This window comes from Odocoileus virginianus, chromosome 16 (assembly GCF_023699985.2).
Source record: "Odocoileus virginianus isolate 20LAN1187 ecotype Illinois chromosome 16, Ovbor_1.2, whole genome shotgun sequence".
Lineage (NCBI taxonomy): Eukaryota > Metazoa > Chordata > Mammalia > Artiodactyla > Cervidae > Odocoileus > Odocoileus virginianus.
Window position 1 is genome coordinate 1,394,242 of NC_069689.1, and position 16,207 is coordinate 1,410,448.

General features: G+C 40.3%; 1 protein-coding gene across 1 annotated transcript in view; it reads right to left on the bottom strand.

The window, feature by feature from the left end:
* Positions 1-16,207, bottom strand: part of PTPN9 (protein tyrosine phosphatase non-receptor type 9) — a 71,897-nt gene that overhangs the window by 27,481 nt on the left and 28,209 nt on the right. Inside the window, exons 2-5 of the mRNA XM_020873590.2 lie at positions 11,100-11,243; positions 8,473-8,562; positions 7,627-7,751; positions 2,211-2,316 (exon numbers count right to left, since the gene is read on the bottom strand). Coding sequence (XP_020729249.2) covers positions 2,211-2,316; positions 7,627-7,751; positions 8,473-8,562; positions 11,100-11,243 — 465 coding nt within the window. The remainder of the gene's footprint in view (positions 1-2,210; positions 2,317-7,626; positions 7,752-8,472; positions 8,563-11,099; positions 11,244-16,207) is intronic.

The following is a 16,207-nucleotide window of genomic DNA, read 5'->3' on the forward strand; positions in this document are numbered from 1 at the left end:
TTTAATATTATTTTGCTGACTTTGGAATAGGGAAGGACTTATGATGCAAAATGTATTAAGCAGAAATTAAACACAGACACATTTAACCATATTAAAATGAAGAACTTTTGTTCGTCAAAAGGACTCTACAAAAAGTGAAAAAGCAAGCTATAAACTGAGTATATGTATGTATATAGATATGTATGTATGTACATACATACAAGTGTGTATGTGTGTGTTAGTTGCTCACTCGTGTCTGACTCTTTGTGACCCTATGGATTGTAGTTCACCAGGCTCCTCTATCCATGAGATTCTCCAGGCAAGTATACTGGAGCGGGTTGCCACGCCCTTGTCCAGGGGATGTTTCCCACCCAGGGATTAAACCCGGGTATCCTGCATTGCAGGCAGATTCTTTACCCTCTGAGCTACCAGGGAAGCCTGACATACACACAAAGAGATTAGTACTAATATATAAACAACTACATAAATGGATGATAGGAAAATGGGTAAAAGTCATAAATAGGCACTGTGCAGAAGAAAACATAAATGGCCAATAAATACATGAAGAGATACTTAATCTCACTAATAAAAGAAATTTTGAGTTATATCACAAGATACCATTTTATACCTGTTGATTGGAAAAATTAGGAAGCATGACATTGTCATGTATTGGAGAGGATGTGGAAAATTTACACATGGCAGGTAGGCACAACCATTTTGAAAAACAATTAAACACTACCTTATAAAACTGAATCTTCCCAGGCCTTATGACCCAGTAACTCTACTCCTAGATGTATACTCTAGAGCATTTTCAGTGGGAGTGGTATCAACCCCAAAGGGTGAAATTAGTTCTGAGAAGACCGGGAATGGGAAAAACAGTCCAAACACACATGCTCTCTTTGCACATAAAGCACAGATGTACATTCTGCCTTAGAGATATTCTTTCATACATGCACCAGAAGACATGTATAAGAATGTTCACAAAAAAAAATGTTCACAGCAGCACTGTCCATAATATTAATAGCAAAAATCAGAAAACCACCCAAGAAGCCATCAATAGAAGTGGATAAACAAAATGGTATATTCACCAATGGATGAGGAATTAAAAGGCATGAATCCTTCAACCATCAATTTAAAAGGAATGAATATCAGCTACAAACCACACTAGCAATTTTAGCAATGCAGTGATGAGTGTAAAAATGCAAGTCCCAGTGAACAACATGCAGTATAAAATCCTTTTTATATAATTTCTGCTGTAAAGAAAGCTGTAGTAGTAAACAAACACTTCTAAACACCCAGTTCCACAGTACTCCCAAGTGAAGTACTAGTAACAAAGACTACAGACTCCTGGGTGAATGTTTTTCCCACTGCAGGTTGTCATGCAGCGGGTCCTGAAATCAATTCAGTAAGTCATGATAACACTTTAAAAATATGATATAGAACAGAATAATCAAAATGACTGTACAGAGTAAAGTAAAGGTAAAGTCTATCTTATGAAACATTTTTAATTTTGTTTTATAAATTGCACACAAAGATCTTTACACCTATATCCTTGGATTCTGAAATCTAAACATCTCTGAAACCACTGGTTTCTATTGTTAGTCTGGTGCAAAAATCCATGCAACAGCAAACTCTGACCTGAAATTTCATAGGCTGTTTATAACCTTTGCTCTTCTCCACTCATTACAAATAATACATTTCATTGCAGAAATATTTGATACTAGAGTGATATACATACCATAGTATCTTTTAAAGTTCAAAATATTAAATAACACCTCCGGACCTAAGAGTTTGAGATAAGAGAATAAGAAACTATCTCTGTATATAACTTTATATGTATGTGTGGAGTTAGTGTACATATACTTTTGTGAACTAAATTACAATGGAAAACATGGTTCTGATTAGACTAAGACAAAAAGTCTGAAAATCACTGGCTAGGTTACATTTTTCAAGACAATGACCATCCCGAGCCTTCATTAATTTTTATTCTACAAAACTCCGAAAGAGACATCCCACCTTTACAACTCATTGTTCCTGTGCATTTTAATTCCTCCCATCTTACTTTTAAGACTGTTTCTTATTCTGAGGAAGCAGATATTGGTCAACACTTACAGGTGACCTTTACATTGAACATAATTCTGAAGTTTACATCATTCCTAAATCTCACAAAGAATAGAAAAAAGGAACCATTGAAGGAGGGTTGAAAGGGTCCTCTCACAGCCCTTCCTTACCTTTAGCAAGTTTAGGACTTTCTTGCCAAGATCCAGCTCAAAGTTGGTATAATTAGAACCGCACATGTCATAGATAAACACCAGTCCATTCCTCTGAGTTTCAAAGCTGTAAACCAATCATTGAACAAAAATATTTATAAGTAATAAGATGGATGAGGCAGATTGAAAACCTGGGTCAAAAACAAAGAACACAGAGAGTGTGGGACACATTTGAGACCAAAATAACTGCCTTCCCTAAACACCAGCCTTACAAAGAATTTATAATAAGATATACATATTTGGACTTTGACCCTGTTTCCTGGCAGAGTTCCTATAACTTAGAATTTCCTAGGAAAGCAAGGAAGGTATCCATTGCTATATTAATGAGGTGACCCTTGGAATGCTCTTAGGACATCTAAGGATGGAGGCTGTTTGCCAGAGGAACCAACCACGTGATTAGAACGGGTTGGAACTTCTAGTCCCACCCTCCCACACCCAGGAAGAGGACTGGTGTTGGAGACTGAACTCAGTCACCAATGGCCAATGATTTAATCAATCATGCCTTGCAATGAATGAAGCCTTCATAGAATGCCAAAAGGATACGATTTGGAGAATTTCCAGGTTGATGAACACATGCAGCCCTCTCAGGGAGGGCATGGACGCTCCATGCCCCTTTCCCCAAAACTTCCCCTCTATGCGTCTCTTCCATCTAGGGGCTTCCCCGGTGGCTCAGATAGTAAAGCATCTGCCTGCAGTGCAGGAGACCTGGGTTCCATCCCTGGGTGGGGAAGATCCCCTGGAGAAGGAAATGGCAACCCACTCCAGTACTCTTGCCTGGAGAATTCCATGGATGGGGGAGCCTGGTAGGCTAGAGTCCATGGGGTCGCAAAGAGTCAGACATGACTGAGCGACTTCCTCTCAGAGAGGGCATGGAAGCTCCATGCCCCTTTCCCCAAACCTTTCCCTCTATGCATCTCTTCCCTTTGGCTGTTCCTAAATTATACCCTCTTATAATAAACTGGTAACATATTAAGTACAATGTTTGAGTTCTATAAACTGCTCCAGCAAATTAATCAAACCCAAGGAGGGGGCACTGATCTACGATCAGAAGCGGAGATGACAACCTGGACTTGCCACTGATGTCTGAAGGGACAGTCTTTTAGGACTGAACCCTTAACTTGTGTAATCTGAGGCTATCTCCAGGTATATAGTGTCAGAGTTGAGTTGAACTGCCAAATGCCCAGTTCGTGGGGGAGAACTCCTTGACAATATGGAGGAAAAACCCCACATGTTGGAAATGGAATTATACTTATTGATGCATATTTATCCAGATTCATCAAGTACCAAACTCATAGTCTGAGAATGTTCCAGAGCAACTAGGTTATCAAAATTTGAACTGTTTTCTCCTTTATCTCTGAATCTGACTATCCAAATTCTGTACCATACTATGTTTAACTCAAAAAGTTTCCTCTTCCATGAAGGTCTCCCTGATAATTGTCACCAAATGTACTACATTTCACATTCCTTGAATCCACATCTGTAGATTTTTCTAGCGTCTCTTAATATACTCCAATTTTGTGTAGCGATCTCATTCTCTCCTAGAGGGCAAAAACATGTTTTGTTCACCTCATTACCCTCCATAGTCCACAGCACAGTCCTTGCAAATATAATGAATGGTCACAGAATTGTAATTCAGTGGCCTAGAAGCCCATCACTAAGAAAACACTGTGGGCCTATGAAAAACTGTAAACAAAATTCTAAACTCAATGATGATATATTTATCTCTTATGACTTTAATGAAGGAAGAGAAAAACCTACTAATGGTCTTTGGGAGGCATCTTAAAAAGTAGATAAAGAGCTGGTGGGCCTATTCCCAGATTGAAGTTAGGAACAAAAAATATTACTTGGTCCAATCTCCTTAATTCCTAAAGTTGTACTCTTCCACCAAGCCCAATCTTTACCTGCTTCTGATCTGCACACCTAAATGACTGTTAGAAATAAATTATCTGATTGGACTATTCACAGATGATAGCAATAGTTTTCACATGTATTTATATTCAAGAAATTTTTTGACACAAAACAAATTCCTGAAATCAGGAATCTAATGTAACTTTGTATCCTTATTTTTTGTTTCTGGCATTACCTCCTGGAAACCTCCATAACTTCATCCTTTCAACAGAATCCAAGTTAGAAGCACCTATCCATGAAGTAGCACTTCAAAAATCTCTGAAGTAGAACCAAGCTTCTACAGCAGACTTAATTTCAAATGGCCCCTCACATGTTAAAGTGAGAGCTGTATCTTGTCTCATTCTTTCACAACCCTAGAGAGACTAATTTACCAAGATCAAAGATGCTGTTAAATGAGTGGCCCAGCACTGAGTAGACTGCCCACATCTACAGATTTCCCTTCTCTCCACACCAAACTAGAAGAATTACAGGTTTTCCCCCTCACAGCTCCAGCCCGTGGCGGGGGATTGAAACAAAGAGAAATCAGCACCAGAGGAAATAGAATTTAATAAAAGAAGTTATAGTGCATAATGATGCAGATTCTATATTTCTAGACCTAAAACTGCTCATCCTTTGAAGGCATATGAAATACAAATGCAATAGCATTTTTACTTCCCTGGGTACAGAATATAAGGTTTATCATTCAATAACAACAATAGCTCCCTACTAAGAACAAGTGCTTCCCTACCCTATTGAGATTTCCTGACTAGGATATAACTGGGAACACCAAGAAGACTACCGCTGCCTCTGGCATTTGCTTCAAAATAATCAAAGGTAAAAGGGTGGGTGAGGGGCTATCAACAAAACAAGACTGGTTTCAGGTCATTGTGAAAGAAGATGAATGATAGGCATGTGAAAGTTGATGATACGATTTCCTCTCCACCATGGGGATTTGGGAATTTTCCAGCATATAATGTTGAAAAGAAGGTTTCCTGTCCTCCTAGAGCTTACCATCCAGTGATAGGTAAAAAAAAAAAAGAAAAGAAAAGCATAAGATAAATGACATCAGAAGGTTCAGTTCAGTTCAGTCGCTCAATCGTGTCCAACTCTTTGCGACTACATGAACCGCAGCATGCAAGGCCTCCCTGTCCATCACCAACTCCTGGAGTTTACTCAAACTCATGTCCATCAAGTCGGTGATGCCATCTGGCCATCTCAACCTATGTCGTCCCCTTCTCCTCCTGCCCCCAATCCCTCTCAGCATCGGTGTCTTTTCCAATGAGTCAACTCTTCACATGAGGTGGCCAAAGTATTGGAGTTTCAGCTTCAGCATCAGTCCTTCCAATGAACACTCAGGACTGATCTCCTTTAGGATGGACTGGTTGATCTCCTTGCAGTCCAAGGGACTCTCAAGAGTCTTCTCCAACACCACAGTTCAAAAGCATCAATTCTTCGTATTCAGCTTTCTTCATAAAGTGAAGAGGAACTAAAAAGCCTCTTGACGAAAGTGAAAGAGGAGAGTGAAAAAGTTGGCTTAAAGCTCAACATTCAGAAAACTAAGATCATGGCATCTGGTCCCATCACTTCATGGCAAATATATGGGAAAACAGTGGAACCAGTGTCAGACTTAATTTTCTTGGGCTCCAGAATCACTGCACATGGTGATTGTAGCCATGAAATTAAAAGACACTTACTCCTTGGAAGGAAAGTTATGACCAACCTAGAAAGCATATTAAAAAGCAGAGACATTACTTTGCCAACAAAGGTCCATCCAGTCAAGGCTATGGTTTTTCCAGTGGTCATGTATGGATGTGAGAGTTGGACTGGATGTATAATTAAATACAAAATGATTGGTATTAGTAATAGCTGCTATTAAAGTCAGAGTAGAAAGAATGTTATGACTAGTTGGAGGGGTGAGGGAGTCAGGCACAGAAATTGGGCCTTCACGGAAGGGCAAGATTTAGTGAAGAGAAAGGGTTTCCTCCTCTTCATTCTTGTTCAAGGTAACAAAGGAAAACAAAAATTTCTACTCACTGGTAGAATATTTCATTTAGGGGGAAAAAAGGGCTCACATTTATTTAGCTTACATGCACCCTCTGAAAAGTGAGGAGTCACCTAGGATTTTTAAGAAAGTGATGGAGATCATGAGAACAAAGTTTTAATTGCATTTACCTGTGTGGTATTCCTATGGGATTCAATACTCTCACTGGAAAAAGCAAGCTTTGGTCACTGTCATGCCTGTATGAAAGCTCTGACTCTAAACTGCTCAAAGAGGAAGCCAATGCTAAATTTCCTGGTAAAAGAGCCTTCCACTCAACCCCCTGAGGTAAAGAAACATTTCAAAGGGAATTCTATTCCAGAAATTATGTCTGAAGAACAATCATAAGAAAGAAGAACTGAGAGATCCTTTCTCATTAGTAACTTCTCTTTTTTAGAATAATGCTGTGGGTGTGGTTTGGATATATCTCCCCCTGAACACCACCAGCAGAAGCTAAGTAAATGAAAGTAACATTAACAAGGCAGCAGCCAAGTGATTGAGACACAGAGCCCCACCTCAGAAAATCCTTCAGCTGTCCCCATCCTCTAAGAACAGAAGTGTGACTGAAGTGCATCGCTGCCTCTCACTATCTCCAGTCTCAGCCCTCGATAATATCACTTCTAACCCAGAGGACCAGTCAACGACACTGGGAGCAATAACACACTGTAAATGGTGAGCACCAGGGAAAAAAGGATGTAAAAGAGAAAAACAGCATAGTAGGAGTACAGATAGTTCTGACCAAGAGTGAAGAAACCAGGATCTTAGACTTAGTTCAATCAATATGTGATGACTGTAAAAAAGCCACAAAACTCCCTGGGGCCTAAGTTTCTTTGTCTATAGAATAGTAATAATACTATTTACCTAAGGGCAGGAATGGAGACATGACCCAAGCTGGTTCTTTTGGCTTATAGAGAAGCCTGGTGGGCTACAGTCCATGGGATTGCAAAGAATCAGATACAACTGAACACATAGCACACTTATTTATAAAGATGATTCTGCTTAACGTATGCTCTTGGACCCCTCTCTCCTGAATGCTGATTCTCAAAATCCTTGGCATTATTCTACTTTTACAGATAAAGAAACTGAGGCTCCAGAGGGTTTTGAAAATCAATACCAGGGGAGAACGGTCAGAAAGAACCAGCACAGGTCATCTTACCTTCACACTCTTTCAATAAGTAATTCTCAGTACACTAAGAATGGCTAGTTAATTAGCTTTCTTAGCTTCTGTTACCCTGAAATAGAGCCAAGCAGGTAAGGATGCAGAATACCCATCATCTTGATAGTACCTGGAAACAGGCCAGACCCTCAAGGACATGGAGTGTTTTCTATTCATAGCACCGCCTAAGGCACATCCTAGGAGCATGGTGAATGCACTGCTGAGTTTAATCAAATCAAACACTGTCACTTTCCCATCTAGATGCAGAACACTCAAAAGATAATGTCTAAGCTCACCTATCCACAGCTCTGTCCAGCAAGTAAAACAGAGCCTGAAGTACCACATGTTGGACTGACTTGTGGGGATGATGTAATCTGGCAGTGAAGAGGGCGATAGAGGCTCCTGTTGGGTCCCGAACATTCTAGAGCAAACAAAACAAGAAATATTTAGATACCAAATAGAAAAACCACAGAAATCACTGAGGCTTCTTATAACCTGGACAAAGGTTTGCCATAAAGAGCACAGATATTGATAATACTTCTCTGACTTGCATCAATTGCTCCAGAAAAGGAAAAAAGCTTTTTAATCATCCCATGTCTGACTCTGAGCACTCCCAGAATCATATTCCTACGGTAGGAAAAAACCACATTCTCTTAACTTTTCAAGTACAGAGAAATTAAATTAAACAATGGTCTATATTGGCTGCCTAGCTCATTTCCCAGGCAGGATAGTGAAGAAAAAGCAACAGGAGAAAACCACAGAATATGACCATGGTTTCCATGCTCTGCCTTAAAAGTACCATTGGACACTTACCTGAAAGGCTGTGGTCTCTAAGTGGAGAGAACTTACGTGAAATAAAGGAGGACAGGGCTCTGACACACCGTAGACCCCTCCCAAAGGTCTTGACTGACCTCAATGGACCAATGAAGAAACTTTTCTAAAACTACTATACAACTGAGTTTCAATTATTTCAATTATTACTAGAATAATTTTATGCCAAACTTCACAGCTGTTTTGCATCTATTCCCCACTCTTAAGACTCTCTAGATTCAGGATAAGATATCTAGGAACAAAGTCCAAAGAGAGTAATAGCTACAAAAGGAAATAAAGAAATGTTACAAGAGGGTTTCATAAATACTCACTAAGATGGTGAATTTTCCACTAAGGATCTCAGAACGGAGAGGTTCCTCATGAGGTTTCAGCTTCACAATGCCCTCCTTCCTTCGTGTTTCCTAAAATTAAAACAAGATAAATTAATATAAAAATACTGTATATTCATGACAGCTTTATGTAACCACCAAATCTCAGAGATAAGGGATTTTAGAAATCAGCTTACTGAATCAGGAATTCCTTTAGTAACCTTTCTCTAGGCCAACTGTTAGCAGAATTCTTGTCCAATGCTATCTTACTAGCCCCTCAGAGCTTAGGATCTCTCCTTTGAATCAGTGAGAAGCCTAACCCTGAAGACCAACCAATATGTATCAATCATTAGAGTGCAAAGCTAAACTTATTAAACATGCAGCAGCACTGATATTAAAATATGCACATAAACTGTCTGGAAGCACATATCTTAACACCTCATCCAGGCTTAGGTCTCTCCTGTCTTAACCAGGAGCCATCCCCCGCCCCCTTAGTATCCTCTGCAACAATAGCTACCATGCTGCTGCTGCTGCTAAGTCGCTTCAGCCGTGTCGGACTCTGTGCGACCCCCCATAGACGGCAGCCCACCAGGCTCCCCCATCCCTGGGACTCTCCAGGCAAGAACACTGGAGTGGGTTGCCATTTCCTTCTCCAATGCATGAAAGTGAAAGTGAAGTCGCTCAGTAGAGTCCGACTCTTAGCGACCCCATGGACTGCAGCCTACCCGGCTCCTCCATCCATGGGATTTTCCAGGCAAGAGTACTGGAGTGGGTTGCCATTGCCATGACCTCATTTTAATTCATCTTCACAGTCAGATTCTTCAAGCTCACCCTCAGCTCTCTCAACACTCATTCAATCACATTCTCATTTCCTCCCAGTCTAACCATACCACCCAGAGCTCCTGCTCCAGTGACAAGGACCAGTGCGCATCTTCAGTCCTCCTTTTAATAAGGTTGACCACTCACATTCTCTTTTTCCTAAGAGATTCTTTATTTTTTATTTTTTTTTAAAATACTCTTTTGGTTCTTCTATTTCTTCAGCTTCTCCTTTTAAGACTCTTTTGTGGGCTTTTTATCATTCATTTATTCACTCATTTCACTCACTGACTCATTCATTCATTCAATATTTGTAGTGCAAGTATCATGTGCCAGGCACTGAGCTAAGTGTTAAGAACACTGTGGTGAATACAACAAACTAGGTCTCTGTTCACATTCTTCCCCAATTCATCCCAAAATCAAATTCAAATGCCTGCAAAGGCAAGGCAGCAAGTGAAGACAGTATGCATGCTGGAATCACAGGAGAGTGAATGTATTACTTAAACCATGAAAATTTAACTTTAACAAACAATACTGAGAAAAAAGCAAAAAGTATGAAATGAGGTTCTGCTCTATATATATCTCTACTCCTCACTCTCTCCCCGGATGCCCACCCCTATTCTCATGGCTCCAATATTTAGCTGCAATTCTACTCTGGGCACTCTGAAGTCTCTAGTTCCAGTCCAGCCTTCTTTCCCAAACCCTAGACTCATATCTCAACTGCTCGAAAGGACATGTCTATTTGGCTATCCCACTGGCACTTCAACCTTAACATGGCCAAACTGAACTCATGGCCTACTCTGTCCACATACTGATACCCTTCAGTGTCTCTTAATTAGTAAATCCCACCACCTGTTTACCACCCTGTTGCCCAAGTCAGAGACCTGGAATCCACTACTCCCCTTTCCTCACACACCAATTTAAGTAACTCTGTTCTATCAATTTCACTTCTAGAATCTACCTACTTTTTCTCTATTCCTGCTAACACTCTGCTTAATGACATGACAATCATCTCTCTCCTAGTAAGTACAGCAGCCTTCTAATGGATCTGTCTCCGCTATAGCCCTTCTGATCCATCCTCTAAAGCACAGTGAAAAAATCTTTCCAGAAAGCATATTTGATCAACACATTTTTCTGTTTATACTGTCAATGAATTTCTCTGCCCTTAAGAAAAAGCAGATACTCTCTGATCTGGCCTTGTTTACCTCTGTTGCTCAATCTCCTGTCATACCCCCACCCCTACTGAGCATTTCCGCTCAGCTCAATTTCCCTCTTGCCACCAGGCATCTGAACTCGCTGTTCTCTCTGCCATACTCCCCCACTGTCCGATTCCTACTCACTCTTCTTACTTTAGAAGTCATTTCCTTTGGGAAAGCTTCCTCGAGTCTCCTTACTGTGCTTTCCACAGAACACAGTTTTGCCCTATCATAGCTTTTCTGTAATTATTTGTTTACTCTCTCTTTCTAAACAGTAATCTCTGCACCTAGAACATGGTAGGTATATAATAAATACCTGTTGAATAAATGAATACTGAACAAGATAATCCATAAAATGGGTGTAAGTGAGCTTTAGTCTTAAACTCATAAACTAATCCCAGTGCCTCTTATCCCCCTCTTCTTTTTTAAAAATTTATTTAGGGAGAGTCTGAATATCTTCAGAAGGATTTTCTGACTTCAAGGTAGGGCTTGTGGATACTGCTCCACTTTTTTTTTATGGGAGTGGGGAGAAACACCATGTGTACAGACTATGGCAGAGACACCAGCAACATAGAGGGCCCAGGTGCCACACAGCAGGTCCAAGTCTGAGCTACGTACTCTGTAGGAGTGAAACAACTCAATGGCGCGGAGCACATCAAACTTCCGGGCCATGAGGAATTTGACGGCCACATTCCAAGAGAGGGGGGAAACGTTGTACTGAACTGTCCACTTGTTAATCTCTTCAAGAAACTGCTTGGTGGCCTGTTTGACAAAGAAAATAAAGAATAATTATTAGAGAATATATTTACAGAAACAAAAAAATAAACATGAAAAAAAAAAACCACTTTCTCCAAGCCCAAGCAAGTTTGAACCCCAAGACAGCAAGAAAAAACAAAAGTTGGAAACAGATCTGAAATCAGAAATTATTACAATTCATACAACTCAATGAGGCCAGAAGTCAGAGCCAGGTTCAGAGAGCAGGTCTTACTTAGCACAAGGATATATGAAGAAATAATAATGAAGGTTCCCAAATAAGATGCAAATTACTGGCCCCAAAGCAAAAAACCAGCAGAGTTTGTTTTTTGTTGGTTTTGTTTTTTTTTTAAAGGCTAAAAAAGAAGTAAAGGGCCCCTCTGAAGGGTTATTGCATAATGCACAGGGCAGTAAAGCAGTTCTCAGCTGCTGTTTTGGTCCCGTAAGCCGGTCACACACAGTAAAACAATTAGAAAATGGTTTTGGCTTTGGAATTAGCAATACTGTTGAGAGCAGCAAAACGATTACGACGAATTTAACGAATCTAAAGGCCAACTGCTCTTTGCACTGACTGACCTCACAGGACCTCTCTGCACTTCATAAAGCAGCCCTCAAAACTGGACACTAGTGGCCAGAGGCTCATTAACAGCTCCTCTGGATAGTGGTCTGAGGGAGGGGTGTGAACGTGGAGAACCTGCTACTGGGGGGAGGGTGGAAAATTTTCATTTACATGGTTTAATCCCAAACTGACAAGATGCCTACTTCCATAATTGTTGCTGTTTTTTAATCCATGTTCTTTTATCCTCCCTCACCCTACTTCTCCTTACATTTTAACCAGTCTCTGCTCTAGCCAAACCACCCTTCTGTTTCTTCCTTTTAGAATAGGATTTACATCAGTATTTTTTGGCATGCATATTCTAAATTGCTAAACATTTCCTATACTGCTACTTGGACCTTCCAACCAGAAACTTCTCTCATATATGGATTCCAAAATGTGACCAACTTGATGAGAATTCTGAAATTTAATTGATCAATCAACCCCACAGTTAAGATGTATTAATTAAATTATGTATTTAACTATTTGTTAATATCTAAATGCCAACTGCTATGCTACATATAAGGAATACAAAAATGAGGTTTGCTTCAAGAGGCATAAGACCAACCTACTATGTGACCATGGTCTTTAATTTTTCAGTTCAAAAACAGGGGAGAAAGGGTAACAGCAATGACCTATTCAGAGTCTTGGCAACAAGTCCTACCTTGCAAATACAATCCAAATTGCTACATATGTGTTTAAACAAATAGCAAACTAGAGTCCCGGAAGAGTCAGCAATACCTCATACCACAGCCCCAATTTCTAGGAAAGGAAAAAGGCACTTTACAAAGTGGAGCAAAATCTAAGAGGCCTGGGGCTGCATCTGAGCTTTAGAACCCTACAGCTGAGGCAATATACCTCACATCAGCTGGAAAAGGAGGAAACCAGCAAAACTAATCAGACAAAGTGCACAAATAGAAAGAGCCAAGAAATAAAGGCTACGAAGAAAAGCTTTTACAGTCACTTTGGCCCAGAACCACTTGAAGTCAGACCAGAGAAATGAGTCCCACAGAAGACAACAGGACAAACTTAGAATGCTCCACCAGAAAACAGTTGGAGTTGCCTCTGTGGGATGAGTGGTCAGCATCAGAATGAGGAAAGACGGAGGAGAAACTGGAGCATAAAGATCCCAGAGACAAAACTTCGGGAAAACCGGAAGGTCCCAGGTGATTTTGTAAAGGCTATTTGTTTAACATATCATCTTTTAAAGCCAGCACTCTGGGCATCTCTGAAGCTGTCTGTAGAATAAAACACCAGAAAAACAGAATATATTTTTCCTCCTTTTCTAATTAAAACAATAAACAGACAAATCAATATCCAGGTAGGAGGGGAAAATATAGTTAGATGACCAGGAGGCGATATGAACGCCACCTGTTAGGATGAGTGTTTTTTATTTCTCATACCCCATTGAGCGGACTCATTGGAAAAGATCCTGATGGTGAGAAAGACTAAGCACAGGAGGAGAAGGGGGCAGCAGAGGATGAGATGGTTGGATGGCATCACCGACTCAATGGACATGGGTTTGAGCAAGCTCCGGGAGATAGTGATGGATAGGGAGGCCTGGCATGCTGCAGTTCACGTGAAGAGTCGCAAAGAGTCAGACATGACTTACTAACTGAACAACAACAACAAGAGACATACAGCTTTCACACACTTCCTTCAAGGTACATACTGGCTTCCTTCTTATTAAACTAAGTTCCTTCAAGGTTCTTGATGTCGTGTAGCTCCCAAGAGCTGCTGCCTTGAGCTGACCTCTGTTCCCTGCTGGTCAGGATGTTATTCTTGGCTTTAAGCACAGGAACAATTCCTCCAGATTTGGCTTGACTAGGCCTTGCATGAAGAGAGTCCAGTGTCCGATAAACAGAGATGTGGTATTCACAGATACAAACACACACATACACCACCCGTTATGTTCAGCCTCGGATTCACTCTCCAGTATCCCCATTTCTCTGGCGGAAGAGATGAACCTCTTATAGAAGCTAGAAAGGATGACCTTTCAACAACAGCCTCTCTCCAAACAGTTAATCAGATCTCTCCCTCTGTTTAAATAAGGATTTGGCACAACCACTAAGGATAGACCAATTTGTGGTTCTGTTTGTTACCAGAAAAACAAGACCCAGATATTTTAATGAGCAGTACACTCTTCAGAAGGGATCACTGAAATTCCAGAAATTAATACTCAGTATATTTCCTGGTGAAAGAATGAACTAAGTAAAAGGTGAGTCACAGCTTACAAAATACTTCAGCTCAAGGTCAATGGTTTGAATCTATCTAGGCTTATGAGTAGCCACAAGTTAACATCTGGCGGCTAAGGAATGGTCACAGTTCAAATAGCCTTGGTCTTCCTCTGGGAAAAGTCTGAACTGATGTGCAGAAAAACTAACCTTGCCACTTATAACCTTCCTCAATCAACTTGTTTGGTATATGTAAGATTTGTTTTAGCATAGTCAAAGCTTATTGTAGGGGAATTCCCTGGTGGTCCAGTGATTGGGCTTTCGTGTTCCCAAGGGGAACTTAGGGGCCTTAGATTCAATCTTTGGTTGGGGAGCTAGATCCCACATACTGCAATTAAGACCTGATGTAGCAAAAAAAAAAAAAAAAAAAGCTTACTTTAATTACATACTTCTCTCTGAGTCTCTATTTCCTCATGAAAGGATAAGGCTTGAATAAAACAATGGATAGGAAGCATTCACCACAGTACCTGGTACTTGGTAGGTAGTCTCTGAATGAATGTTCATTCTCCTTTTTTTCCTTACTCCAGTCTTTTCACACTAAAACTTCTTTCGACAGAGATAGAACTCCTCAAAATCAAGTGACCGCTGCTGCCTCTTTAGCCTGCAGCAATTCAATCTCTCTAATCCTTTTTATCCAAAAGCATAAATTTAAATTGGAAATTTCCAATACGTGTTCAACTGCAAGACAAAAGTCTTGAAAGGAGCAACTTATCCTCATTCAGGGCTCTCTGACAACATAGAAAAAGCCAGATCCAGAGGTATTTATACCCTTGCTCCCAACTCTAAATGCTTTTGTCCCTACACTGGCAGCTCTGGAGATTAACACTGCCATCCTGAGCACAAATCCTTTTCAACAGCATCAAACTGACTTGAGAGTATTTCTCATCATAATACAGGAACAACTTTGTGCAGGGCAAACACATGCACTGAAGCAAAAAAAAAAAAAAAAAAGGCACTGAAAACCTAAATAAGAAAAGTGATTCAATATAAGACTCAGTGTCTGCCTTTCACTAAATATGAGGTTACCTCTGTATTTTGGCAAATATGCCATTTCCCCATTAATTTCAGTGACAGATGAATTAGTAAATTACCTTCCTCTTTTGCCTGTTTTCCCACCTTTCCTTCACTGTGAATTGTCTTGTTATGTCTGTTAATCCCATTAGTCCATATAAATTTGCCAGGAAATAGAATCTGAACTAAAATACACTAGCTTGCTTTAATGTAACAAGGTAAAGTCTGTTGAATTTTCAAACTAAAAACTACCATCTTCCCTTTAGCCCTCTGTTATTATGTCAAACATGGAAATAAACCTAGTCTCTTTGAATTAGTATTTACTGGTTACCCTCAAATACTTTCATTTTATCAGGAAAATGTTGCCTTTTCTTAAAATGTGATTTTAAAGGAGCCAGTGTTTCCTTAAACATGGTTTTACTGCATCTTGAAAGGAAAAAAACTCTAAGAACAACTTCTGATTTTATCATGTTATGAAATAATGTAATAAAGAAAATCTGCAAAAAAAGGGAAAAGGTCAAACAAAATCCCATCATCCCATAGCTGTTCTCACGTATTTAATAATTTAAAAGTTAAAATCAACATAAAAATTCTAATAATTATATACTTCTTTATGTCCCTACAACCACCTCACTCCGCCCCCCCACCCCCCACACACACACACACACATCTTGGGGAGAGGGAAGAAGAAAGTATACAGTGTGTTAGTTCAGAGACTTGTTTCCTCCCTGGCAACCTTCCATGACTAGTAGCAGCAGCATCTCCCCTCAAGGCAACAGCACAGCAGAGCTTTCAGGCATCCACTCACGTGGTCAGTCAAGCATTTACAAGTATTTGCTGAGGAGCTACTCTGTGCTAGGGGCTTCCCTCGTAGCTCAGTCAGTGAAGAGTCTGACTGCAATGCAGGAGACCTGGGTTCGATTCCTGGGTTGGGAAGATCCCCTGGAGAAGTAAATGGCAACCCACTTCAGTATTCTTGCCTAGAGAATCCCATGGACAGTGGAGCCTGGCAGGCTACAGTCTATGAGTCGCAAGAGTTGGACACGATTGAGCGACTAAGCGCGTGCACACACACACACACACACACACACACACTTTGTGCTAAGCAGTACAGTAGCTGTTCAGACATAACT